This window comes from Hermetia illucens, chromosome 1 (assembly GCF_905115235.1).
Source record: "Hermetia illucens chromosome 1, iHerIll2.2.curated.20191125, whole genome shotgun sequence".
Lineage (NCBI taxonomy): Eukaryota > Metazoa > Arthropoda > Insecta > Diptera > Stratiomyidae > Hermetia > Hermetia illucens.
Window position 1 is genome coordinate 60,258,190 of NC_051849.1, and position 27,116 is coordinate 60,285,305.

At 38.4% G+C, this 27,116-nt stretch overlaps 1 protein-coding gene across 4 annotated transcripts in view; it reads right to left on the reverse strand.

The window, feature by feature from the left end:
- Positions 1 to 27,116, reverse strand: part of LOC119656007 (cAMP-dependent protein kinase type II regulatory subunit) — a 265,746-nt gene that overhangs the window by 88,376 nt on the left and 150,254 nt on the right. For 3 of the 4 annotated variants that reach the window (XM_038062253.1, XM_038062269.1, XM_038062260.1), the window contains exons 1-2: positions 17,617 to 17,743; positions 17,293 to 17,517 (exon numbers count right to left, since the gene is read on the reverse strand). In XM_038062253.1, the coding sequence (XP_037918181.1) occupies positions 17,293 to 17,517; positions 17,617 to 17,632 (241 nt within the window). In that variant the 5' untranslated portion in view covers positions 17,633 to 17,743. Of the gene's footprint in view, positions 1 to 17,292; positions 17,518 to 17,616; positions 17,744 to 27,116 lie in introns of those variants that run through there. The other variant, XM_038062278.1, reaches the window with a different exon arrangement.

The window sequence follows — 27,116 nt, forward strand, 5'->3', positions numbered from 1 at the left end:
TGACCGTCAAATATAATTATTTAGCAAAAGTTAGCGATATTTTAAACGTTTCACAAAATTTACCGATTTTGATGTTTTGCGACAAATAAACAAAAAATTTATGGTCTACACATTCTAAGGCCTTTCCCCCTCGCTACATCTCAACTTACCTCAAAAACAAATTGTGTACGTAGAGATGATAACGGCCCGATTGTAGCAAGAATTTGTATTAGCCTAAAATCCTAATCAAATAACTGAATACATCCTTTTCAGAGAAATCTTATCGGTCCATACTTTTATGAGCATAAAAACTACCCATATCCTGCAAAATTATAATTACAGGAGCTCGATGACCCTTTTTATGGTCACAGCCACACAACAGTCACGCCAGCGTACGACTGTAAAAATGGCACAGAGAAAGGATATATGTTTTCCTCGAAACAGTGTAAAGGAAACTTCTTATAATAATCTTGGTTTATGCCTAACTGTAGAAAACTAAGGAAAAGCATTTCCAGCAAATGTTCATGTAATTTAATTATGCCACATTTTATACTTCTACGATAAACTTAAGGGGGCTTTCTGATAAATTTCTAAAATATAGTAATACACCATTATTAAATTATTATTAGCTAATCTCTGAAAGGCATCTTCATGTTTTTTCTAAAAATTTTTGGTTGGATAGGTTATAAAAATGAGCCCTGTTTCACTTCATAGGACAAACGTTTTGAATTTTCCAAACGACGTTGATTCCAATTTCAAGTGTACTATGTGTGTCCTTAAAGTCAAAAGAAATGGTGCCAGATGTTGCATGTAAATGGTTTAATATGCCTACCACCTACTAGATTTCATGATAATAACTTAAGCTGTTTCCCAATAAAATACGGACGGACATACAGGCAGACACAACGACGAACTCATTCTCATGACATTACGCCTCATGATCTCCATAAGAAGATCGAACCATCCCTAGGTGGAGTAGAAGAGGTAAAGATGAGTCAGGGCTTAATAAAACTGACTACAAGAACAAGGATTAATAACAGTGATAATCGTTGACGCGACAAATCCAATTGGATCAGGGCCTTGAAGCGTGTTCATTCAGGATCGTAACGATACATTACAGGACTACAGTACCCTGTAGGACGTAATATGGTTCACTGAATCGATTATCGACGATACAAATCCCTTTGCCACCAGTGAGATTTGAATCGCGACCTTCCCCTACCGCAATTAAGTTAGCCTCTGAGCCATCCGGACAAAAAATAGGTTACCCCAAAAGCCAAGATTTACGAAACTTCAAAATCGTCAATCTGATAAGACTACGAAATGCATACGGTGGTGCTTTCTCTGCCGCACAAACCCTCCCAATCTAAGTGACGAAAAGGCTATTATTATTGGCCTAATTCACATGAGCTAAGGGAGCTGGCATCCACATATTCAACTAGGCTAGACGACTTTGCAACGGAAACTGAACGCTTCGGGTATAAAAGTTGTGTGTTCATCTTGTGTGAGAAATTTTCTATGTATGGTTTTCAATTCGTACATAGTTAAAAATTCAAAATATTCCCTAATATATCAAATTCCACCGTCCATATGAATTCGCTTTATGTGATCATGACGTCATACATGTCTTAGATTGAGATAAATTCACGTGAAATGCAAAACTTTCTTCCATAAGTTTGTCAATAACAGTTGTATTTTTTTCAAACTTTCCAAAATTATGTATTACGTTATTCCTTATGATGCTACCAAATTCTGGACTTCCAGAATGAACTTAACATTCGGGTGAATTTCTAAAATATGGTAATATGCTATTAATAACTTTATTTCGGTTGGTTGTGTTTTGAAAACGAAACCTGTTACACTTTTCGGGAAATGAATTTTGAGCCCAATGTCAGAAATAAGATCAATTACGAAAAACACTAATCGATACCTTTCATACGATGTGTTATGTGGGGTGACGATATTCTGTGAAAAAAAATTGACACCCCCCTTTCACATGTATGGGGAGCCCCACCTTAAACTCAACACGAAATGGCGCATTCACAGACCACATGTTCTCACCAAATTTCGTGATAATCACCTTAGCCGTCTCCGAATAAGCCGGGTGTGATAAACAGGCATCGAATCAATTTCAATAAGGTCTTGTTTTATACAAAAAGGCAGAAAATGAATCGATATTAACAATGTAAAACCTTGTTAACAAATCACGATCAGGTTCTATGGTGTAAAGGATCAGTGGACGGTTCTCAAGGCAATGTCCGAAAAAGTACCTCCTTGTATTATAAGTTCTATAATACAAGGAGGTACAGCACTTTTACGAAAATTATGTTGGTCAAGACCGATACAAACCATCCCAATACAGAAACATTTCTTTGGGGCATTCTACATTTAATTAGGCATACTTACATTACGTTACACCCCCTATGATCATAACAACAAGCTTTGCCTACCATATATTGATATATTGGGATCATGTTTAACTATACTATAATAAAGGACTCGCTCACCATTGATTACTTCATCCATGACTAAACGGTCGTGATACCACTCAAATTTATTTCCCGAATGGCGTACTAATCAGAAAAAGGACTTAGCTATTCTAATAAAATTATCAAATAGAACTTTCACCTTGTAGTAAAAAGCTGAAGGGCTAAGTAATTGAAGAGAGAAATCCACGACCTAATCCATCTTCCACGATGGCCCAGCAAATTATGATTCGAGGTCTGTCTTTTACTGGAATCATTTCAATTGAAATTTCATCGCATGATTGAAGCCTATACTTGGGGAGGAATCCAAAGCAAATTGGCGATTAACTTAAGGAAGGAGAAGAAACAAATTCAGCGGCAAAGGGGCACGGAATTCCATTGTGTATCTTCCGGGTAAGTGGCTCGTCATCCATGTGGATGGTTTTCTTGTATGTGTCTCCCCATCTTATCCGAGCAGGAAACGGATGCAGCCGAAACATTGGTCATTATAGAGAAATTTTGAAGCATCACTTGCTCACGTCCTCCCAGTATCTCGCAGCCATGGGTTTCCAACCACGTGGGCGCACAGCGATGCACTACACCACATACACTGTACGAAGATCACTCCTTATGCGTGAAATTTTAGTCGCACTACTCTCATCGCTCGTCGAAGATATGCAATGATTTTCCGTCTCTATAAAATTTCAAATAATGCGCTGGGAATTGAATCCCCTGTATATAGTCCTGTATATAGTCCTTTTGACTTAACCATATAAGCGCCATATGACTTCTCTCTCCATATGTAATACGTTCACAGAATTCCATAAACAGAGTTGTGAACTAAACGCCATCATTATAGTGGATTTAAAGGATCCACACAAACTTCCAGATAGCCGAAAGTTCATTTTAACAATGTGTTGAGAATTCAGATGTATGGAAAAACAGAATTGAATGAAGTTTGAGTTTCTACTTCGGAGGGATGGAATTTTGTCAAACACGGAGAAGAGTCATTTACATTAGACAATTTATTTATACCTTGATTGTTGATTGACCTACCTGGCGCAGACAGTGGAGGACAAGAGCAACTTCCTGAGAAATTCGCAATAACAGTTGAGACAAATTGGCAGGATCGACAAGGAGGGGACACAGTTGCGGTTGACACGCTACACCCCCTAGCGGGCTTAATAAAGCTATATATTAAGTTTCGTCTCTAAAGGAAATAAAAATTCATTTGTCAAAAATTAAAATAAGTAGTAGATCTACATAATAAAATCGCTATCAATGAAAGATATGAAATTTGGGAAGCTCACAAGTACCTACAAAATTCAAAAAAGAGGACAAGGAGTTGAAAACAAGGGTAACATATAATATACAGCGTTTATCCACTTTGTAAAACACACAGGCAAATGAACCTGAACAAAGAAAACCGTGTGTGTGCCCTACCTGCAGTAACCGTCTGACGTGTGAATTATGTGCAAGCACCACACAGAAGCAATATAAATGTGCATAAATTTAAAAACATGGAGCATACATATGTGGTTGGATCATGAAAGAATATCTAGTTCAGGAACATTTATAAACATTAGAAACTTGCTTATGAACGTGTTAGGGAAAATGATAGCCAGCCTGCCTGCCTGCTAATGAAAAAAGATAGTATGCAGGAGTGGTTTTTGACTATGCCTTAGAAATTTATGAAAAGGCATACAATTTAGCGACCGTGCTATCACCTACTTATAGAAAGGCGATAATGAAGATTAAAGGATGAAGAGGAGTCATACCGTAAATACATGAGAAACACCGTACGTAAGATAGAAAGTACAGACAGCACCGTGCAGTAATGATCATGGTGTTTTTTAAGAACTTCATTCATGCCATATGGGACAAAATCTTTGAAATATTTATATATTTAATTTAAAGCAAACAATCTTCCCTGCAATTGGAATTTATATACATCGAAGCAAAAAAATATAGGCATGTGTTCACTTTATGGAACTATGGCCTTCCCATAAATACCACAACGGCTTATAAAAAGAATGTTGCTGCCTATCCCTCAATGAAATTTGAGCTCCATATTTAAAAGTAGTATAGTATCTCCCAGAGGTTCTAATTTATGCTTATCACTCTACGTAATAAGCATACATACCTTAGCGTTTCTATAATTTCAAATATATAATATATTATTCTTGGTAAAACGGAAGCCCTACTTTATAGGTACGTTCAGTACCTATGCTGCATTAGATATGATGCGTCATTTCTTGCGAGAGGCTGGGACTTGAGTTGGCATCCAATTTCAGATTTAACTTTACGCAATACACAGTACATCAAAATAAACAACATATCCATTGGATTCCGAACTAACGTAGCTATGGAGGGGGAGGAACTCTGATGCAGCCTTTATTTGGTGTCAGTTAGTTCACGTTTCTATATACGTCTGCGGACAAACACAATTACTGATCGTGGATGCATCTACTTATTTCCTCCTCACTTACAAGGGGAGCCAATAAGGATCGATTGCCGAGAAAAAATTTCCTATAGAAGAATTTGGAAGCATAATTCGCTCATTAACTAGTTATGAAGCCATAAACAGCTGGGGCGTAGGAAGCCAGAAACAGCTGTGCAATGTCTATTGCCATGACAGATGCTTTCACGTGCTCACAGCAACCAGCAGCCATGTGCTTGCAACCACGTGGGCGCACACAACTCCACTGTATTACATACACGGCACTAAGCCCAGCCCTTATGTTAAGAATTTTTGTCATGCAAAAAAAAGGTGTGCACCAATTTTCAGTCACTATAAAATATCAAAGAATGCGCTGCGAGTGCATTGTTTTCAATTACGGAAGCGCATCGTGTAACTTGACACAGAGATAGCCTTCGAATGTTGGGTCGACACCGACCAAGGGAAAACCTGAGCTATACTATAGGTGGCCTCTTTTGAACCTTAAAACGTTTTGCAGTGATTCATTCAAGACTGTAACGATACACTGAAGGAAGCAATGTGGTTAGCATTGGTCTCACCCGAGATTTTTACTCTGATTTGACTTAGATACTCATTCACAGCTTAGCCGACAGGGGTCCGACATCCAGGCCCGGTACAAATCTTTGTGCCACTGGTGAAATTTGAACAGCGGCCTTCCGCTGCGACAGCCTAGCGCCATGCGGACGCCTTTACTATCCTCAGCTTCATCCTCAGATTCTTCACCATCCTTATCTTAGAACATTAGTAACAACAATTTGAGGGTTTTGCTCATTTTCCTACAGGTACATCATTAGGATAAGCTCCATGGTTTTAACCTTAGATTAAGTTAGCTGCCTAGGTTTCTGTTAGGTTAAATATCTTTTAATATGTGATGTCCATGTCCGACAGGCACTATATTAATGGCTTGGCAGTGAAAACTACTACAGCGCGCTTCATTGGTTCATGAGCGATGAACATTCAAAGGGAGCAATACAAACTCGAAGAAAGGAATAACGATATGCCATTGAAAGAAAAATACAATTAATGATTGATTTCTAACCTAAGCGAAATTATTTTTCCTGAACTTAATTCAGTTTTAATGTAAAAACTAAAATCTCGGATTCGGGTTGCACACTTTCATCAATTCCAGTCTCTAACACAAGGTGAATATTTTCCCGACCGACATATCGAATAGTGCCATGACGATTGCCTCTACATTCTCTAGTAAACTAGAGGAGAAGCCTGAATTAACTATAGAAAATCAACAAGAATTATTTAGTGTTCTGTTTATTTTCCCAGCGACGAGGTAGAATTGCCAACTGGGATATTCATAAGAGTGGATAGCTCTACGCTAAGCGTAAAACCACCAGGGTCCACCAGATTCCGTTACCACCCTTGTTGGGCAAATTCCAACATCAATACGAAGGGATCTACGCTATTAGTGGGTGTACAACATAATTCGGTTCATTTCGAAAAGATGGCCCTAGGTATCTATAGATGATTGACGGTTGATAGCTGACTAGAAAATGTCGAGTTTCCTTTCAAAAAAGCCTAAAGCCTGATGAAACCAACACGAACAATAGGCGGAGATTGATCCGCTTAAAGAAAGCAATAGTCGAAAAACGTCCAGAATATGTGACCAGACAAAAGTCCATAATATTTTACCCTGACAACAGTCGATCTCATGTTACTGTTGGGGTTAAAAACTATTTGCAAAATAGGAGATGACAAGTTCCTACTCATTCGCCTTATAGCTCAGAGCTCACTTGTTTCTGCCTATGTAAAAAGCTTTGACTTGACTAGGTTTCATAACAGGATGTCAAAAATTGGCTCAATTTATTTTTGGCTTCAAAAAATGGAGACTTCTTCCGAGATTGAATTTATGGATTCAAAAAGATGGAGAAAGTAGTGGCTAACTTTTTCTTTAGCTTTTATCCCGTTGATCAGCGTTGTCAGCTAGTCGTGATCAGTTGCGGTATTTAATTTTATCAGAAGCCTGATCTGGATGTAGTCGACAGGCCTTCAAATCACCAACCAGCGTATCAAGCCGCAGCTGTTGCTTACCATCGACTTCGAAGTTCAGACCAATTTTGGGAAATAATTTCTCGTTAGCACGAATTACGTGACCATACTATCGAAAACGCCTCTCTCCCAATTTTTCTACGATCAACTAGTCCAATGTTACATATTCGTCTCCATTACCGCAAGACGCCGTTCGTTGTCTTTTACAGCGGCCAGCACTCAGAATCATGGAGGACGACATTGCGGTAGATTTTAGATTTGAGACGTTCGTTGGGACGAAGATCACAAAGACATTTCATTTCATCCAGGATACGCTAATGCGTGAAGTAATTTCATAACGCAGTTCTCCATTGGCTGATAGAATTGACGAGATACTAAAATCGCTCAGTTCTAGTCACGTTGCCATTCACACAGGGATCGGTCGACAAAAATTCAGTTTTAGTCAGATTCAATCTGAGACTGTATTGCATGAGGAGACCATTATATTTTTGAACAAGTTGCTAGGAAAACATCATCTGCATAAGGCAGTTTACCGGGCGCTGGACTTTGAATATTCTGTGTAACAATGTCCAGAACAAGAACAAAGACGGAGGTCGCATCGTGATAGAGCAATTGACTTCAACACAAAAGTTCTTCTGGTGGAAAGCTTTACCGCAGAGCATACCAAAGAAGTTCGTGTGCCACACGTTCAAATGCTTTCTCTAGATATAGAAATGCAATTTAAAGAGGGCGATTCTTTTCACAAAAACCTTTCGACCGATCAGTAAAATTTCCTTTCTACGAAAAGAACTAGAAAAACTAGTAGATCGATTCATAAGGGATACATACATTCTTAGGTGGCTTCTGCTTTGCAGCGCAACTTCACAAATTCATGATCAATTCTTTTTAACGACATATCTATTTTATGCTTTCAACTATGCCCCTATTCACAGCGATTTGTGATGCTCGATGTTGGAGTCGGGAAAGATCCGCGTTGTGATTGGAAGGCAGTCGGTACAGGCTAGATACCTTTGGAGAAAGGGAGTCTCAATCCCTCATGCTATGATTACTGGTAACGAACACTTGCTATGGCTCAACTGGCAACTCCGCAGCCAACGTGGATTGGTGGACTGGACGGGTTATGCTTACTAGGAACGTCAGGTGAGCCTGCACCGTAATAGTGTCAAAAAGTCTGACCTTATATATACCCAATGTGACGATGAGGACCAGACGGCCTTGCATTTCATGTGAAGCTGACCGGCCTCTTTGGACATTAGGCGAAGATACCTCGGAAAGACTCTGCGTACTGTGCGACTCTAGAAGTCATTTTTAAAGTCTAATAGGGTGTCTGAGTATTTGGAACTACGGCCACCCGAATCTCTAACCTACCTAATATGGAATTAAAACGTTCCAAAGAATACATATCAAATGTTCGACAAACTTATTGAAAAGCAGAAGGAGTGAATAAGTTAGGAAAGAGAGGAGATGAAACGAGTAGGTGCTAAATTCACACGATGCAAAAAAACGAAAATCGAGATCAGTCGCTTTTAATTATTTTTCAGAAATGATAAACAGAGAATTTGAATGGATACAAAGATAATTCTGCATATAAACCATATTTTATGTACTAACATTGTATATAATGAGACAATTACATTCACATTTGTTCTTAATATCTCCGATAACCACTAAGACTCACTTCATTTTGAGCCTACCCTCGTGCTGAACACACATCGGTTATTTGATTCGGTCAATCAATTGGCCAATTAAGTCGTTTTTCAACTATCAATTGTAGTTATTATCGGCTACACATATGCCATATAACGCAAGTGAAAGAGTACTGAATATGTGAGTTTTTCGTGTTTTCAATTTTAAGCTTGCAATTTAGATTTATCGAAAACGAGAATAAGAGAATCAAGCGTGAATTATGGTAGTCTTGAAAGCTATTATTCTCACTGTTTAATGTGTCAATTTTATCTGGCGGACAAATATTAACACATATAACATCCAGAGTTCGATCATTAATCAAATTTGTATGTTTTAGAGGTTTGAATGTAGGTAGAGTGCGAATGTTATAAATAGCTCGCTATTTATGGCTTGTGAACATTAAATTATTGAAATAAGAATCAATCATGCTTTGTGTGTTTAATGAAAAGTTATGTTTGGAAAAGCAAAAAACGTTTATGGAGTTTACTCGTAGCTACACCAACGACGAATACATTATTGCTTTGAGAAGAAGACATTGGAAGCATATTTATATTTTTCATAAATTATGTCCTAAGGACTATCGAATAGATACTTTTGAAAAAAATTATGCATATCGGTATATTCCATTTTTAGTGTATAAGCCTCCCGTTCATTCTGTGATGAAGTGTGTAGTATCCACATACTCTCCTTTCTCATTGTTGTACTGTGCTCCACTTTCATTATCCTCATGCTAAATGCTTATGGGAACGAATAACCTTATAACATATAAAGCTTGTTTTTTAAATTGCCAGAAAAAATATTTTCCCTTTCTTGATTATAACGATTACACAATCGGAAAATTTATTCTACCCAAAAGTAGACCCTACCATCGAAATAGTGAGTGAAAAACTGGTATCCGACGTTGAGCAATTCATAAGAAATCAATTGGGTCGTACTTATAATTTGGTCTGTCCTTTTCAATAGGCCTTCCCAGAAGATATCTGAAGCAGTACTTACAGTTAGGGACGTAGACATATTTGGAAGAATCCTCAGGGCGGCTGAGATTCTATACAGAGGATTCAAGACTATATCAAGAGTCTTCTTTAGAGTGGCAGAAAATCGTGTAAACCGAGGAGGCGAGCAAACAATACATAGCTAACGTATTATGGATTGAACATTATATCTAACTTGAGGAGGAAGTGAAAATTTTTAGCTACTATCTGGAATTTTTCTTATAAACCAAGTATACTGTGGAAATGCTTCCAAAAATTAAATTTATGTTGGCTTTAAATACAATATTACAACCAACGATGATATTAAAAATATTTGCGAGGTGGTGACGAGAACAATAAATTCACAAACTTGCTTGTTAAGATAGGAATCCTACCTCCAGGGCAAAGATAAAAGTTTCGATTCTTCGCTGTATAATTTGTGTTATCAAATCTTCCATCATCGTGGAGACAGTCCCTAGTCTGAAGTTTATGGGATATTCTTTTATTTTTGCTTTTTTCTGACTGAATAGACTGAATTAAGGTCAGTTCAAAGAACTGTTATACGGAAAGATACATATATGTACATAGTTTCAAAGCATCAGCATCAATAATTATCCTTTAAAATAAAGTATTTTATTGAGTGTATGTTATCAAAAACGATTTTTGTTTGGTTTCTGAAATGTAGATAAGCTCCTCGGCAATAATGCAGAAAACCCTCAGAATGCATGAGCGAACATTTCATCGATAGCGGTTTTCTTTGGGAATAAGCGAAGCGAGATGGTGGGACTGTAGCATCTTTTCCTCTTATGGCACTGTACTTTTTAAGGTTTTGTGTGAAACAATATATGTAAAAGGGGGGAACAATTTTTTTCACAAAATACGGTTATGCGGGATATTAAATGAAAAGGCTCGATTAGTACTTTTCGAAAATAATCTTATTTCTGATATTAGGTGAAACACAAAGGTGAGGACAGTAAGAACTCAAAATGTCCGCCCCAAAAAGTGTAACAGGTTGCGTTCTTAGAACCTATCCAACCGAAAAATCTGAAGAAGAAAACACAATAACTCATCTACATAAAATGTAGGTCTCGATTACGATATCTTTTCAAATTAAGTTAATAATGGCATATTACTATATTTTATAAATTTACCCGAAAACCATATAAGATCAAATTTTGAAAAGTTTACTAGTAATAATTAATTTATATAAGGTGAAAGTTTTGAATTTCACGTAAATTTATTTCACTCTAGGACGTGTATGACATCATCTCTATATAAAGTGAACTCATATGAACAGCGGAGTTAGAATTTTGCAACACATCGAGGAAGATTTTGAATTTCTAACCATGTACGAATGAAGAAAAGCGTGCATAGAAAGTTTGCACTCAAATTGAACACAAAACCTTTATACCCAAAGCGTCCAGGTTCCGGCATTTCCACTTGTTTAATCGGGAAAGCTTAGAGATGGTAGACGCGAATTGGGTGTCTCACTGCCGCTGAAGGTTACCGCGAAGCGATCTATTATGACCTGCAAGCCAGATTTTTACAGAAGCTTGACTTCAAGATTCAGAGCAAGGAGTATTACAGTTGTACAGTACTTTGCTTTGCCCGGACATGCTTTGGTAGACATGGTCTTTGCGGTCGTAACAGGAACGGTAAAAGATTAGTGGAAATCTGAAATCATTTCAGTGGAGTTTCAACTAAATAGAAACGAATATATTAGGTCGTTGTACATGAAATGACCTTTTTTGAACGTAGCGAAAGTTGGCTGTGTTTAATGGATGAAGGCTAATCCAAATGGCGGATATTACGTGTCAAATTGAAGCGGAAGTACTACTCTATATAATTCATGAGGCTTTACGTTTGCAAGTTTTCTTCAAGAGCAATTTCTTGTATGAGTTTAAAGCGCAGTAGAGGCAACATGGCAGGCGTTGGTCGAATCTGATGCCCGACAATCGGTTCAGGGTATCGCAGAAACAGTAGATGTTCATTATTCAACTGTTCCCCGACACCCGGATTCGATTGGAAATTTGAAAAAAATGGACAAATGGGTCTAGATTATTAAGAAAAATGCCAACATTTATCAAGAGTCATTCTTCATCGCGACAGCACCAGGCCACATGTATCGAGTACGACAGCGCAGAAACTGCATCAATTGGATTACGACACTCTTTCTTCCTCCACAATATTGACCAGACCTCTCACACCTCGATTACATGTCTTTAAGTATCTGGAGCACTTCGTCGTTGAGAAATTATTCAATGACGGAATAGCCCTTAAAAATGACCGTCAGGAATACATTGCTGCCAGAAATGCAGATTTATATAAAAATGGCAGACCTAAACTTGTATCTCGTTAGGAAAGATGTATTGAGGCTGTTGGCAATTATTTTAGTTTGTATTTAAAAAAAAACGATCATTTCATGTACTACAACCTTATATAATCAGATTAACTACCCCAGATTTAGAAATTCATTTGACAGGGCGTAACAAAATGGTTGCCGACATGGGTTTTGGAAAAGGCTATTATCTAATAGTCGTTTAGCTTCACTTGCATGTCCTTACTGCAACCATTCCCAAAGGAACAGGCGTTGATTCCGCATTTCAGCTACCGTCCAGCAAAATGGATTTTTCCCTGCGCAAATGACACAAATTCTAAACAGCCACATTGATAAGTTCTGAGCTGCGATTAAAGCTGCCTTACCTCTAGCGCAGGTGATGTTGTCGGTCACATTTCTAAAGCCCGCCATCCAGGTTCAGTTCGGCCTGTCAAACAAAAAAAAGTAGAAAGACTCAATCGAGGACGAAAACAGAACGCTTCCAAGATCTTCGAAATGGAGGACCCAATAATTAGACGGAGATAACTGAAAGAAACATACCCGGGATGCCAAGAATAACTTTTAAAAGTCCCCAATAGAACATAACAAAAGCCATTACCACTGTCGTGAAATGAAAATCTGTTGGATCTCAGAACGATGAAAAGAGGTCTTCAATATCTTCTAAATACTGGCAGCCGTACAGGCAATATCTAAAAATATATGAAAACACCACCTTCAGTAGGTTCAAACAATTTTCAAAGCTTTACATTTCTGCTCAAATCTATCACTTAGCTTGTAATGATAAAATGGGAAGGTGATGGCCAAACGATCATCCTACAACGCGCGCATGGAGCCGTAAAACTCCGATTCCGAGTGCCGCGCATCCTCAATCGATTTTTCTCCTGAATAGGGGAAAAAGAAGTCCGGAATAGGGAAAAAGGAAGTCTTCAAATTAAAAAAAAAATTATTCGAAATTCAAGGTAAAGAATATATTCTCAACCATAACCGAAGTAAATAATAAAATATGTGGTATTCAATTAAATCGTAGAAAGAAAGAAGAAGAACAAAATACGAATAAGTTATATGAAAGGGAATAATTGAAAAATAAAATAAACTCAAAACTAAAAAAGAAGAAACTTAAAATAAAAAAGAAATAACAGAAAAAAATGTGAGGGACCTATGCTCGAGTTGGTGATCTGCTATGCTGTCCGAATTCCTGTCTGAAACTGGTACTGAAATCGCATCTCTCGGAGAAGAATAGAATAAGGGCATTGAATGTATTTGCCATTCCTTCACTGGCTTATGCATTCGGATTACTAGCGTGGACGAAGACCGACCTGTACAATGTCGAGCGGCGGTACAGACTTCTATGTCCAAATTCCGAATGCATCATCCAAACTCTGCCGTGGAGCGGGTGCATCTGCCAGGAGGCATCGAAGGCAGCGGCGTGGTTGACGTGGCGACACAACATCACCGCCAAGTAGACTTGCTACGAGCTTATTTTTCAAGCAAAGAGCAGTCCTTTGCATGCGGTTGTTTGTAAGGCAGACTCTAACTTAAAGGATAGATCTTTCAATCCTCTGAGTGGAGTGAGAGACGGGCTGAGATTTTATATACCTACATACGTTACCCTACGTTTTACCCGGTATCAGCTTCGAATAGTACTAATCGAACCCTTCCATTTGATATCCAACATGATCATATTTTGGGGTGTGGCAGACAGGCAGATAGAAAGACGGACATTGAATCGATTTCAATCTTTTTCTGGGTTTTGTTTCACACAGGGTAAATAATAAAAAGATTTGAAACCCCTCAACCAGATCTTTGTTTGATGTGAATATTTCAATCATTTCATTTGACACATTTGTTTCTTCACTTTCAAAGATAATACAAAGTTGCTTTACCTTTCGTTGAAATCAAAATGTGTGTTAGTGTCACATACTATGCATAATTTTACCACTCAGGAAGCACCATCCCTTGATGCGCTCCTTGCTCTCTTTCTCTTGTCGACGTTGACTCGCTTGGAAAATAACTTGCCGAACTTCTGGTGAAACAATACGGAGATAGACATTCAAATAGTCGCAGAATGTTTACTGATTGCTTGATTCTTTCATATTTTCCCTCTATATATTCTTGCGACATAGTTACATTTTATGTATAATATTACATATCTATTGGACTCCGCCATCCCGGTCGCACCGACTACTCATCCTTCCTGCCACTAATAGCACGCATAGTCCAAAAAATTAAATGCAATCACTGCACGCACTACGTTTGCTTCATAATCTTCATTGCGAAACTCCTTTTTAAGTCAAAATAAATATTCACTCTCGGAGGAACAAACAAAAAGAATTCCCATGATCTCTCCTTCAACCGCCAAAGAAAACGACCTTCAAAAAACCTCCTCGTTAAAGAACCGACTTGATCTCTTCAGCGAATCCAGCTTATCAGCTGCCAACTCCATCAGCAGATCCGATCGCGCTTATTCTTCTTTTACTCATCCCCATCTTGAATTCCAAGTCGGCGTTGCAAAAGCGGAATTGCATACAATTTCCCCTTTGTAACAAACACTAACCATGCCCCGTATAGAAATAAACAACGGCTAGGGCATCCACCCAACAACATGATGATCCTTTCGCTATGTTGGCGTTTCGAAAACAACAACAAGATTTCCACTAGAATCAGCTGCTACACTCGCAATAGGAAGCTTAACTTAGGTGCAAGCAAAAGGTCAACGTCTTGGGTTTAGGGGAAGGCTTTCAAAACGAAGACATATTGCATATTATTTAATGCATTTTTCCGTCAGGTGGTCCCTGGATATGGCAGAGAAGCTTTCTGATGAGGTTTCAAAAATTATTAGCTATGCTTTGGTTGGTAAACGCGCTTGGAGTAGGTTCAAACAACTTTCAAAGTAGTACAGCATTGCAATTTTCTAGATGCTGTAGGTCTATTATTATATAATATCGAAGCTCTGTCTTATCCATTCATCTCGAAAATGATGAACGCATTCGCTCATACGTGTCTTAATATCGCCTTCCGCAATAACAAAACTTCCCACGTATCAAAATATGTAATTTACACCTGGAACTCACAACCGCTTGCAAAAGTGATTATGACGTGTTTATGTGTGATAAATTAACTGAGAATCTGTATGCCAAATCTACTATTTGATACATGGCGACTCATTAATCATGTGTACTCTCGTATTCCTAAATTGTAAGTGGCCTTTCTTCCGTTATTGATAATGTACGAAACCTCCACTGGTGCAAAACTGTCTAAATCTTGTGGGGACGCTTGTAAGACGTCAATTTGGATATTTCGAGTGATATATAGAATTATCTCTTGGAGTAAATCTATTTAGCGCCCTCCTTCTGTTGGCCTAATAATCGAGTCATGAATGTAAATATCATTTGCCTGTCTAAATAACAAAAACAATTTTTCAGGGTAGCCCAGATTCACTTTCTACCAACGACGATGAAATGGAGTGAACTCTTGCTACTCAAATCCAAGCAGAATAATTTTCTCTCCCTACATTCTTTCCTGAAGGGATGATTTACGAAAAGTTCTCCGACGATATATGGTATACATAAAAGCAGATTCAAAATGAAATAACCATTCATCTTGCTGTTTGCGGAACTTTGTCTGTAACAAATCAAAATTTTCTTCTGCAAACATATAATTACAAAGTTTGTTTCATTTATTAATGCTTGTTTTTGAAGTTAATAGCAAAAATCTTTCTTCTTTTATTTATCCTCGAAAGAAATGAAATTATAGGAATTATGAGCAATGATATATCCTATCAATTGTAATCAGAATGGAAGTATATTGAGAAATGTTCTTTATGTAACACATTCGAAACGTTGATTGAGATACTTTTCTATAAATATGCACTGTCATCTACAAAAGAGACCTTCAAAGGGGTATATTGAGTTGACCAGATTAATCATAATTAAAGCTAATATCTATATAGATCACATAAAAATTTCATGAAATTTAATAGATAAAACTCGGCATGGTACCGCTGACTGTTGTATCTTTTGCCTCTCCTTTTCCGATATCAATAGCGCGTGACAAGCACTTTCAAGGACCCTGGGATGAGAAAGGAATTCTCGCAAGTTTGCATATAGCCTCTTTGAAAAATTTTCCTTCATCTCAAAGAACTCTGAGTATAACTGAGTACACTGAAAATCGATATGTCAATTAAAATTCAATATTCAGAGTAAATATTGGCATAGGTCTTGACTGGGTTGTTTGAATCTAACCCTTGTCAAACCACATCCCCATGAGACTATCGATCCGAATTCAAAGTCAAAAAGTAAAGACATTTTATATAATTTTTATCGAGTAAGGCATATCTTTTCCAATCACTACCCTTACATACATACCAATCAAGAAGCAGGGACTTAACGAGAAGGATAAATGTACAGTTGTCAAACGCAAAGCGCCACCACCACCACATGGAGTATATTATTCTGCGTACATCCTAACTGGATTGTAACGAAACCAATTTCCTTGTCACATAGGTTATTTTGATATGTTTGTCGTAATCTACTGAGATTTCTTCGTCAAGTTTGTCAATGAAACGGGAAAAAGGCAAGTTCCCAGTACATAAAAATAAGTCCCAAGTATTCTGTTTCAGAGGAAGTTTCGAATTATCGATTAGGGCAAGAGATGGGGAAGGTACGGGGGTTTTATCTTATTCATTCTTTTTATGATCATATTAGATGAAACATATTATCCACCTTTTCCACTTTGAGTATTCTACTAGAGTAGAGCTAATTATGTCTTATCATTGGCAAAGGCGTTTACCACAGCTATCACGAGATAAAGATATATCTACGTACGTGAAGATTTCATTAAGATGCTGGAAACAAGCAGCGTATAGGAAAAGTACCAAAATGAGAAGGAGAAATCATCCCTAAAGATTAGCTCGGAATCGTGAAAGAGAATCAGTCGAAAGAAAAGATATATTGTGGGTATTATCCGTTCATAATTACACTACTTACACCGAAAATCAATTTCGCATGGGGAATACAATTTTCGTGGATGTCTGAATAAATCTTTTCTTATTTCAGCGTTCATACGAGTATAATGGCAACACGAAGTCTAATAGGGAAAGAAGACGATATGACCTGAATAGAGATCACAGGAAAGATTGACAATCGAGAAGGTTTTGCGATATTAACTTTAGGAGTGCAGTAGATACTAATTAGTCTTTTCATCAACATACAAAAGTAATTACGTAATTAAACGCGATCCTCTGGCCTTTTTAAAAATCTCTTTTTGCGCAAGTAATTAACGTAAGTGAATCCTTACATGTTTCGGGGTCACATACCTTCGGGACACAGAAGCCGCTAGAATAATTACCAGTTACATAATTTTAAACACACTAACCTTCATCCTGTGACATAACACTTTCATCAGGTGATGGTATATCGCCCGATTGCACCGCTGGAGTCTTTCGGTTTTCTTGCAGCCGAGTAAAAAATTCCACGGCATAGTCAATCACATCGCCAGGCTGTTCCAGCAAATATGCTATTGAAAATTCTAACAGGACGTCACGTAAACAGTCTGGTACTTGAATCCGTTGCTTCTGCTGGGTAGTCATATTGCGGCAATCTGCAAGGACACATAAAAGAGAGAAAAAATGAGCCATTAAAAAAATTATTTCTGATGCCAGATTGTTGAGTAATCGATAAATGTATGATATGAAAGTACTTGTTGCTGTAAGCATTTTTATAATGGAGAATTTGCAGGATTTTTTTTAATTTCGAAATAGAGAAATACTCAAGGATTTATTCAATAGAACATGTTTGCATACAAAACTTGTTTTCAATGATTGAAGGTGCCAAGTTTGCTTGAATTTTATGTAATTTCCAGGTTTATATCTTTCTTTCGCTAAAAAATTACAGTGAAAAGTTTATGTAAAATGAAGATTTCGGCTCTGCCGACCAGTAGAATGGCTTATTACGATAAATAACATGCGTATACAGAAAATAGTATAAGAGGCTCTGAGAGATAGAGTGAAACGACACCTATTCGCCGACGAAATATAATACAAATTCCATAAGATTCCAAATGAAATAACATTATCAGCTCTACTGCCGGATCCTATTTCTATCTCATCGATCGGTATCTCATCAGATACCCACTAGAGACTTCCAAAGAAAGTTGAACAGGGAGAAGGGTCGCATTCCTTTAAATAACAATTTGCCTCGGATCAGGAATAGAAATAGGAATATTCTTTTCGAATTTAGAATATACGAGTAACATCTGTAAATAGACTGGATCAGTGAAAAAGCTTTTCGAGAAGTATCACCATTCAACATCAATATTTTGACTCCAAGAGAATTTTTATTAGTATATCGAGTCGACCTAACTAATGAACATAATAAAGGCTGAAGAATTACATTTTCATAAATAAATAAAGGCTAACTTAAACGATTTAGTTTAAGGAAGGAAGAGACATGGTTCGATGGGTGGGGACCGATATAAGTGTTGGCTAGGATTAAGGAACGTCCTGCAGCGTTTCTCTTGGGTGGAACTACATATTGAGCTTTGGAGTGACGAGTGTGTAGAAAACTACTCGTGTATCCTCTTCTGCTTTAGGGAGTAAAAATTTGCAGAAATAGAATCGAAGCGGGCGAAGCAAATCTTTTTAACTGATTTCAACCTCTAGGCAGTTGACAATTAAGAAGTTAAGATGTGACTGACACCTTTCAAGAAGTTAACCAGAACGCCAATATGTGGTATTTTAAAGGTATTGTAGTATTCATGGCATCTCGGCATAAGCATCCTTTAGTTCTCTTTGTTCAGTGACGAGCGGATGAGAGTTTCATTTCCGTGTATGCCGTAAATTATCGATTTGCTTACCTAACTCCCTTCAAGATTTCTATTTCTCTCTCTATAATGCCCTATTTGCCACCCTAATATTCGTTCAATTTGTAATATTAATTTAAAAACGAACGTTTTATTTCTCATATTCACAACTTTATCAACATTTTTTGGTTTTTTTAATTTTGAATGCTTGGGTGATGGACTTAGGATCCCGCATATCCCAAACAACTACTTAGCTTTAGTCTAGCTTAGACTAAAAGAACTGTCGAACCGTTATTATCTTTTTAAGGTTTTGTGTGAAACAAAACCTTATTAGAATCGATTCGATGTCTGTCTGTCCGTCTGTCTGTCTGTCCGTCTGTCTGTCTGTCTATCACAGCGGATTTATTCGGAAACGGCTGAACCGATTGTCACGAAAATTAGTAGGAATATGTGATCTGCCGCTCCCTTTACATGCAGCAACTGACGCCATTTTGTGTTAAGTTTAAAGAGGGGCTCCCCATACATGTGAAAGGAGGGTGCAACATTTTTTTTTCATAAAATGTAGCCATGTGGGGTATCAAATGAAAGATCTCAATTAGTACTTTTCGAAACTGGTTCAATATTTGATATTGGGTGAAACGTAGGGGAGTGAGGGCTCAAAATATGACCATCAAAAAGTGTAACAGGTCTCGTTCTCAGAACCTATCCAACCGAAAAATCTGAAAAAAATCACTGTGGTGCATCTCTACGAAATCTAGGCCTCAAGATATATCCGGTTCCGATATCTGCACAAATAAAGTTAATAATAGTATATTTCCACATTTTAGAAATTTACCCGGCACCCCCCTTATGTTCATCCCAGAAGTACAAAATTTGGCATGCGTATAATGAAGAACATAATGTACAATTTGGTCAAGTTTGAAGAAAATCCAATTATTATTAACAAAGTTATACGGGGTAAAACTTCACAAATTTTTTGTGAATTGTGTGCACTCTACAACCTGCATTACGTCATCATCACATCAATTCGTTAATACCACAACGAAGTAAGTTCGTATCAATTGGGTGGAAAAGAATTATTTTGTTTTAGTTTTTTAGTAATTTGTATGTGAATATCAATTATTCCAACGAGACATGTGTATATGTAGGTATATAGTATATGCGTGCTAATGAACTTTGCGGGTAGAGCCTAATTCAGATAGATATAAGAAGTAAATCGGAAATATGGGTACGATCAACTTATATACGTGCCTATATGTGTACAGTATTCGAAAATAGGCAGTTTGTTTGTTTAGGGTGAACGTAACATCTATGGCTGTAATATGTACGTATGTCTCGTAGTTTTGTAGCTGTATACGGGTAGAAAAATGTGCGTTGAAATTTCTTAGATAAGGTGAACACAAAACCTTTATACCCGAAGCACGAGCTTCCGGTATTCCGACTTGTTTTATTTTCAATTTCAATGTTTAACTCCCACGTTCATCTTTCGATAGGTTCGCGCGATTTCTCATGTTTGAGTTGATTTTCAAATTCGGGTGCATCGGTTAAATACATGTGCAGTTTGATATAATGACACATGACGGACTGAAGTGCCCAAAGGACTTCCACATTCCCGAACCTGGCTAGCATAGAGACAAGAAAGTGCGTGTAGACGGAACACTTCAGTGGAGCTTCAGCATTTGCGAGCGGACTTTTACGAACTATTTCGCCAACTTTGCTTAGATTAGGATCACAGAGGATCTGGCTGGGTGTGTACTTTGACAATGTCAGTACAGCTGCGCCGGATATACTTTTCTTTAAGATGCAACCTCTCCATGTGAAAAGGAGAGATGTAGGTCCAGAAATCAAAACCAAAAGGCATTAGAACTTACTATTGACTTTATTGAACATTGTCTTGACCGATGACGGAGAGGGAATAAATGAAACGACCTGGATGTTCCGTTTATATGGTTTACAGCCTTGTTGATGGGAGAGATGTTGGGTAACTTGTTGAGAATTATTAACCGAACTTTTCTCCATTCTCAGAAAACCTAGAGACGTATAACTACAATTCGTTGACCACCCCTTGAAATCGTCAAATCGATCGAAAAATTGGATTTGTCTAAAACAAGGTAGATGACTTACTTCACTCTGGGATGTCGGGAGGTTTCCACTTTTTCTCTAAGCGCAATTATTTGACATTTTTATGTATTGAGGGTCGCATACGGATCAAATCCTGGTTCGGCATGGAAGTTTGAGCTTGTCTTTCCGCTATCCCTCTGCTGTAAGCTTATTACTTTCGCAGCATTTACTGTGAAGAAATCTTGGCCGGAGGTGAACGTTATTCCATGGGAAAGCATCAATAAATTACTATAGGACGATTGCAAGTCCGTCTATCTAGGCAGGTCGAGTATAATCATCTCCCGCTGAAAATTAATCAAGTTTTATTTCCTCAGAAAGAGGGAGGCTAAATGCTTCTAAAGAGCTTTGCTTCCCGCATTTACTGGACATGAGCTGAGCTGCTGGTAACCTGCATTAGACTAGGCAACACCAAATCCATAGACCTGAATTTCATACCGAGTTTGATCCTTAAACCCACTGTTCGTTGAACTGTTCGCAACAGACATGTCAAAAGAAATGTTTTTTGCATCATCAAGCGGTAGAAGCTCGTGCTGGTACACAAAGTTGGTAAACCTTCAGGCGAGTCATGCTCCTGTGGCTCCATATAACTATATTTTGGGTGATGTAGCAATCATTCCCCCGTTCCCCATGTTAATATCACTTTGGCTAATTTATAAATCCGCAGGAAAATTGATTGATATTCACCATCTATGCATCGACGACGAATGCAATACGCTAACCAAGTGATGTCTAGGCCAATGTCCCTGTCGAAAAAAGCAGTTCTCAATTTTGCTGCTTGCCGGAGCGTAGTCTATCTGATTCGATCATATTTGCCGACTTATCGTAAGCTATTAGACCTTAATATAAACTCGGTGCTTGCTTCAATGATGCGGACATCAAAATTTCAGAAACATGCAAACCTTGAATCATGATAGCTGTAGCTATCAAGAGTCCTCATGCATCATTTGCATCGGATTCTCCTTGAAAAGCCTGTTTCTATTTTAAATCGGTCAATTTCGATCGGCGGCATTATCATCTATCAACGGATTCCTATTTACTTCAAGAAGGAGGTCAGATATTGCATCTGAGGATAGTCCATAATCTCACTATCTTAATTCGCATAGACACAAAATAACCAGTTAATATCGCTAGGATTCAGGCTCAATTTGGAGACGTTTGTTAAAGACCATCGACATCATTGCTGAGGATTATGGGCACATCCTAATAGCCAATCTTTACCCAGAACAGACGACACTTAAGACGGAAAAGTGAACTATTATTCCTTAATTATAAAAACAATGCAAAGACCCACGAGGTTCGTATCCGGACCACGAAAGTGAGAGGCTAACATTCAACCAAACCGGCTATCGCATTTATTTTCCTGTTCATAAAAAAGGTGTATTTTTCAATAGATTTTTGACAAGTTTGCACCCTGGATCTTTTGGAACCTTCTAGTATCTTCGCGACATAAAACATAGAACACTTTCTAGCAGAGAACAATCTAAGATACTAGAACGTAGAGTTACTAATTGTAAAAGGGAAGTTTGAAAAATTAAAGTCTGCGTGTGCGTTTGAAAAGACTAGGTTTCATCTGACTTACGAGTTAGAGGTGAACAACAACTATGAATAACTATTAAAATCGAACATTTTCAATTTACTTTACGAAATGTTTTAACATGCAACATAAAACCTAAAAGTTTTACGAAGGCGACTAGAACAACTTTCTTCATTGCATGAAAAAGAATCGTAATTTCTCTTGCATAAGCAGTTCGACCACCCTCCCCCGCCTGGTATCAACTTCTGGCCTTGGACAATTAATGCTTGATTGAGCTAGGCAACCATTTTCCCAGCTTTTGAGTAGAATCATACTGAAAATAATGAACCACCCCAAAGTCAAATAAATTACGAACTGAAACTTTTACTCAATTTTAGTTTTTTTTGTTCAATAGTGAAAAACACAGCATATGGTCTGTGTTTAATAATTTTACTATCCTCGTGTAAATTTATCCCCGTTTGCTTTCTTACAGGATAACTCACTCCGTTGTGAGCATAGTATGCCGCAAATAGACATACATATCAGCCCAAAGCTTGCGTGATATCCTCAACTCAACTCCAAATTCTACGTGAACTTTTCCGTTTACCTTGTCAACGGCAAACAACTAAAGAGCTCAGTTAGCAAATGGATCTAAAAATAATGAGGTCAAAAGTCAGGCGGCGAAAAATATGTGAATAGGAAGGAGTTCATTGTATGCTTTCATATGTTAAGCTGTGGGATTACCCGAATAAAGTATTTGTTGGGGTCGTGCAGCAGTAGAGCCACGGCGGCTTCGGTGACATCCCGTACAAGGATATTAGGATTTACGCACGACCAGGGCTCATTACAATTGCCTTGTAGCGTCGACGTCGATGTTAGCGGCGTCATCAACGTTGTCGCCGACGACGCGACAGACGAGCCATTTGGTTATGAGCTTTGGGGTTGCTCCACTTCTACACCAAATCCAATCAATAATGTACTAAAAGCGGCTTTTTGCTTGCTTGGGTGTAATGGAAAAGGAGTTGGTGCAGTATCATAGACTTTTGCATGTGAGGCTTATCCATATTCGGACTTCATTTTGGCTCGACACCGTGTTCAGACTATAATCGAAAGTCGAACACAATAAGGAGAATTGGATATCATAGCATTCTCGGTACAAAGTCTACCTTTCCAATAAATACTATGTACATTGAAAATGAAGTGACAATGAAAGGATAGAATGGATAACTTCATTCACTGTTGTCCTATACTATGAACTGAATATCATGAAAGGGAGAAGAAATCACAGAGAATTGAGTAGTATAAGCAAATAAGGGTAAGATTTTTAGTTAAAATATGGGATATAAAGTTCGACCATGAGACGGTCCGCGTAAGAGATGGTATGATGTCCTAATTACTTGAGCATAAGCCTGTCGATCTGGTGACTTGGATACAAATCTTCCATCATGAATTGTCGAATCTGACTTTATATTTGACTCACTGCTGTAGGCTAATCAGATGTACAGCATACAGTGTGATAATAATGAAACTGATATTGCGTATCAGGTATCATTGAAAATCAATTTTGGGCGGGTCATCAAATCCATGACAGGCAGCAGCTAAATTTAAAGGACCTTGATGAAAAGCTGAGATTTTTAGTTGTTACGTCATTGACATACTCCAAACTTAGTGTCAGTAAAGCCAAGTGCCAGACAAACAGACATACAACCGGGCAAGAATACAGGCCACCAGATAGAGGGCCTATGCGGATGAGGAAATTTTCAATGGATGCATAGGGGAGTGCACGTGTACACATCTGGACATGTGCGAATATCTTATACCAAATACCATGGGTGTGTCCGGATAGCTGAGTGGTTAGAGCACAAGGCTATCGTACGGAAGGTCGCGGTACAAATCTCACTGGTGGCAGTGGAATTTGTATCGTAATTTGACGTCGGATACCAGTCGACTCAGCTGTGAATAAGTACCTGAGTCAAATCAGGGTAATAATCTCGGGCGAGCGCAATGCTGACCACATTGCCTCCTAGTGTACTGTTACGGTCCAACATCGATTGTTGCGCTAACGATTATTATTATTAAATACCATGGACAACAGTAGTTATGAGAAAGGCACTCAGAACAATTAACGAATATGGACGAAGAAAAGAGTGAATTTGACAAGCAGGACTCGGAACCACAATAACGACCGCTTTTGGAATCCTTCCCTGCGGTGCCTTGGTGCTGAATAACTTTGCCGTTGTGACATCTAATGATACAAACAATTTGGAATTTACACAAGCAACTTGGAAAACGCAGCGTCCGCAGTATGTTCCTAAAATATTCAAAACAATGGCGCAAAAAGAAATGTTAAGGAGAGAGCGGTGGTGCACACAAGTTGTTATGACTTCAACTGAACCCGAGCAAAAGCTGGATCCTTTCAAAAAAATCTAATCGATTATAATAATAATAATCGTTGGCACAACAATCCATATTGGATCAGGGCCTTGAAGTGTGTTAGAGCACTTCATTCAAGACCGTAACGGTACACTACAGTAGAAGACTGTAGGAGACAATGTGGTCAGCATTGCGCTCGCCCGAGATTATAAGATCGCCTAAAATTGTCTATGGTGGTGAGAGACCTAGATTACGGAAGCTCCCTGAATATCCTGAAATGTGAGGAAACAAATAACTAACAAACCGATTTTTAATCTGGAAAAAACATTCTTCATTTTGTTTGAAGCTAGAATTCTGCATCAAGCAGTCATCAGTGTGGGCAATGAAGAAGAACCGAACGGAAGTTCTAAAACTATTCCAAGACGGATATGGAAGTGCGGAAATGAGGAAGAGAAACATCCAGACAACTAATAGGTGCCAAACGCGTGTCGCCTACTTTGAGGAAGGAGGCTAAACAAGCACGGGTATTATGATTCATGCAGAAAGGAGAAAGGTCATCCCGATTTGGAAGATCTGAAAGGAAATGTCAGCAGGACCAAATGCGACCATTTGGCAGCTGAAAAGATTCAGCGAGAACAACACAGAAGGTGTCTGCAACCCAGTAAAAACTTCATTTGGGGAAAGTGCTGCGAAACGGTTTGGTTATAGACACAACTTTCTTTACTCACTCGAATATCAGTGCACACTACGCCCACAACAACTACTAGGCAATCACCTTCGATCTAGGGAACAAGCTAAATGGGTTGGAGACTGTACATCCACAAATTAGAAGAAGTTAGGCTTATCTGCAAAAACATTGAAGAACAGACATTTATGAAAGTACGGCTGGACCCGGTCTTCATACGAGGCACACCATCGGAGAGAGGCCTTCATATAATAGAAGGCGTTGCGACCACATGCGGCTTGTTAATAACGATTAATGAATTCTCTAGTAGAAACCCCAACTGGTGGTGGAATAGAATTGTCTGATTCTGGGTCGGCATCAGGATGAAAGGTGCGAGAACTGCTTCCAGAGGTCCTAGGACATATTGATAACACCTGCAGTTAGGATTGGAGAAAACAAATCGTAACACTTCAATGGTATAATAAACAAAGCCCATAAATTGGTTGTTGAATCGAGATCTGATACGTTTAGTTATTCGAACTATATCTGAATAAGAGGATCTTTCCTATGGTGTAGAAATGAACCATCGTCATATAGGCTCATATGCCTTGCAAACACTATGAGTGAAATGTTGAAGCGAGTGACTCCATATGCCGTGTGAAGACTATGACGAAAACGGCGCTGTTAATAGGAGTCTTTGCAGAGTCTCATCTACCATGGATGCCATTGATTACTGGCAAAAAATGTAACGCACAAAAATTCGACCAATTGGAATCTAATATGAAGATATATGATAACAATCAACACACCCAACTACCTGGCTTGTAACTTCAAGCCGCATCCGTAAAATGCTTGAGCTCAGGCATTCAATGCTAGCCTGGCCGTAGCGAGGGTTTTACCAAATTCCGGAGCAACAATGCACTTCTAGGTTGATTTGGACTAAAATGATGTGCTTCATAGTGCTCTACGCAGCGCTAGCCTGGTCAGCTGAATCTTGCACTTCATGCAATATCCAAAAATTGAATCTGGTTTATAGAAGAACCACGATAAGATCATGTTATGCCTTCAGAGGCGAATCGGTGCAGCATTGCTTGCATAATGCCCATCGGCATTCTACCGGGTCGATGAGATGATGAGTATCTACTCGTATGATGGACCAGATTATCCTCAGTGGCAAGTAACGAATGTCGAAAAAGAAGAATCGTTGAGCAGGCAACAGCAGCAACGAGAATAATTGAAAAAGGGTCGTTGGATATTGTTTTAGATTTGCAAATGATCCGAAGGAGACATTTAGTTGAGTAGTAAAACCGGAAAACTAGAATAAAGTGAACCACATGGTCAAGTGCATTCTCGATAGGCTGAGGGAGGCAGAGCAGATGAAAAACGCGCGGTTGCGAGACCAATCTCTGAACGAGATTAGATCTAGGTGGAACTTTGTCTGATCCGCAGTACGATTCACGGGATAAAATCCCAAACGATCGTAACATAAGGAGACCAGTGTCTTTTGAAGATATTAACCAGGCCAGAATCGGTAGGTCCCTGGATAATGAAAGAAGCAAAGTCATCAATATAATATTTTGTGGAAAGTGCACACACACACACTTGGTGAGACTTTTGGGAGAGAGACACAACCTACAAAGTTAACAAGTCGGGAAACTGGAAGCTTGACGCTTCGGGTATAAACGGCTTTGTGTTTCCCTATGTGAGGAGTATAACGCAGTTCCCCAT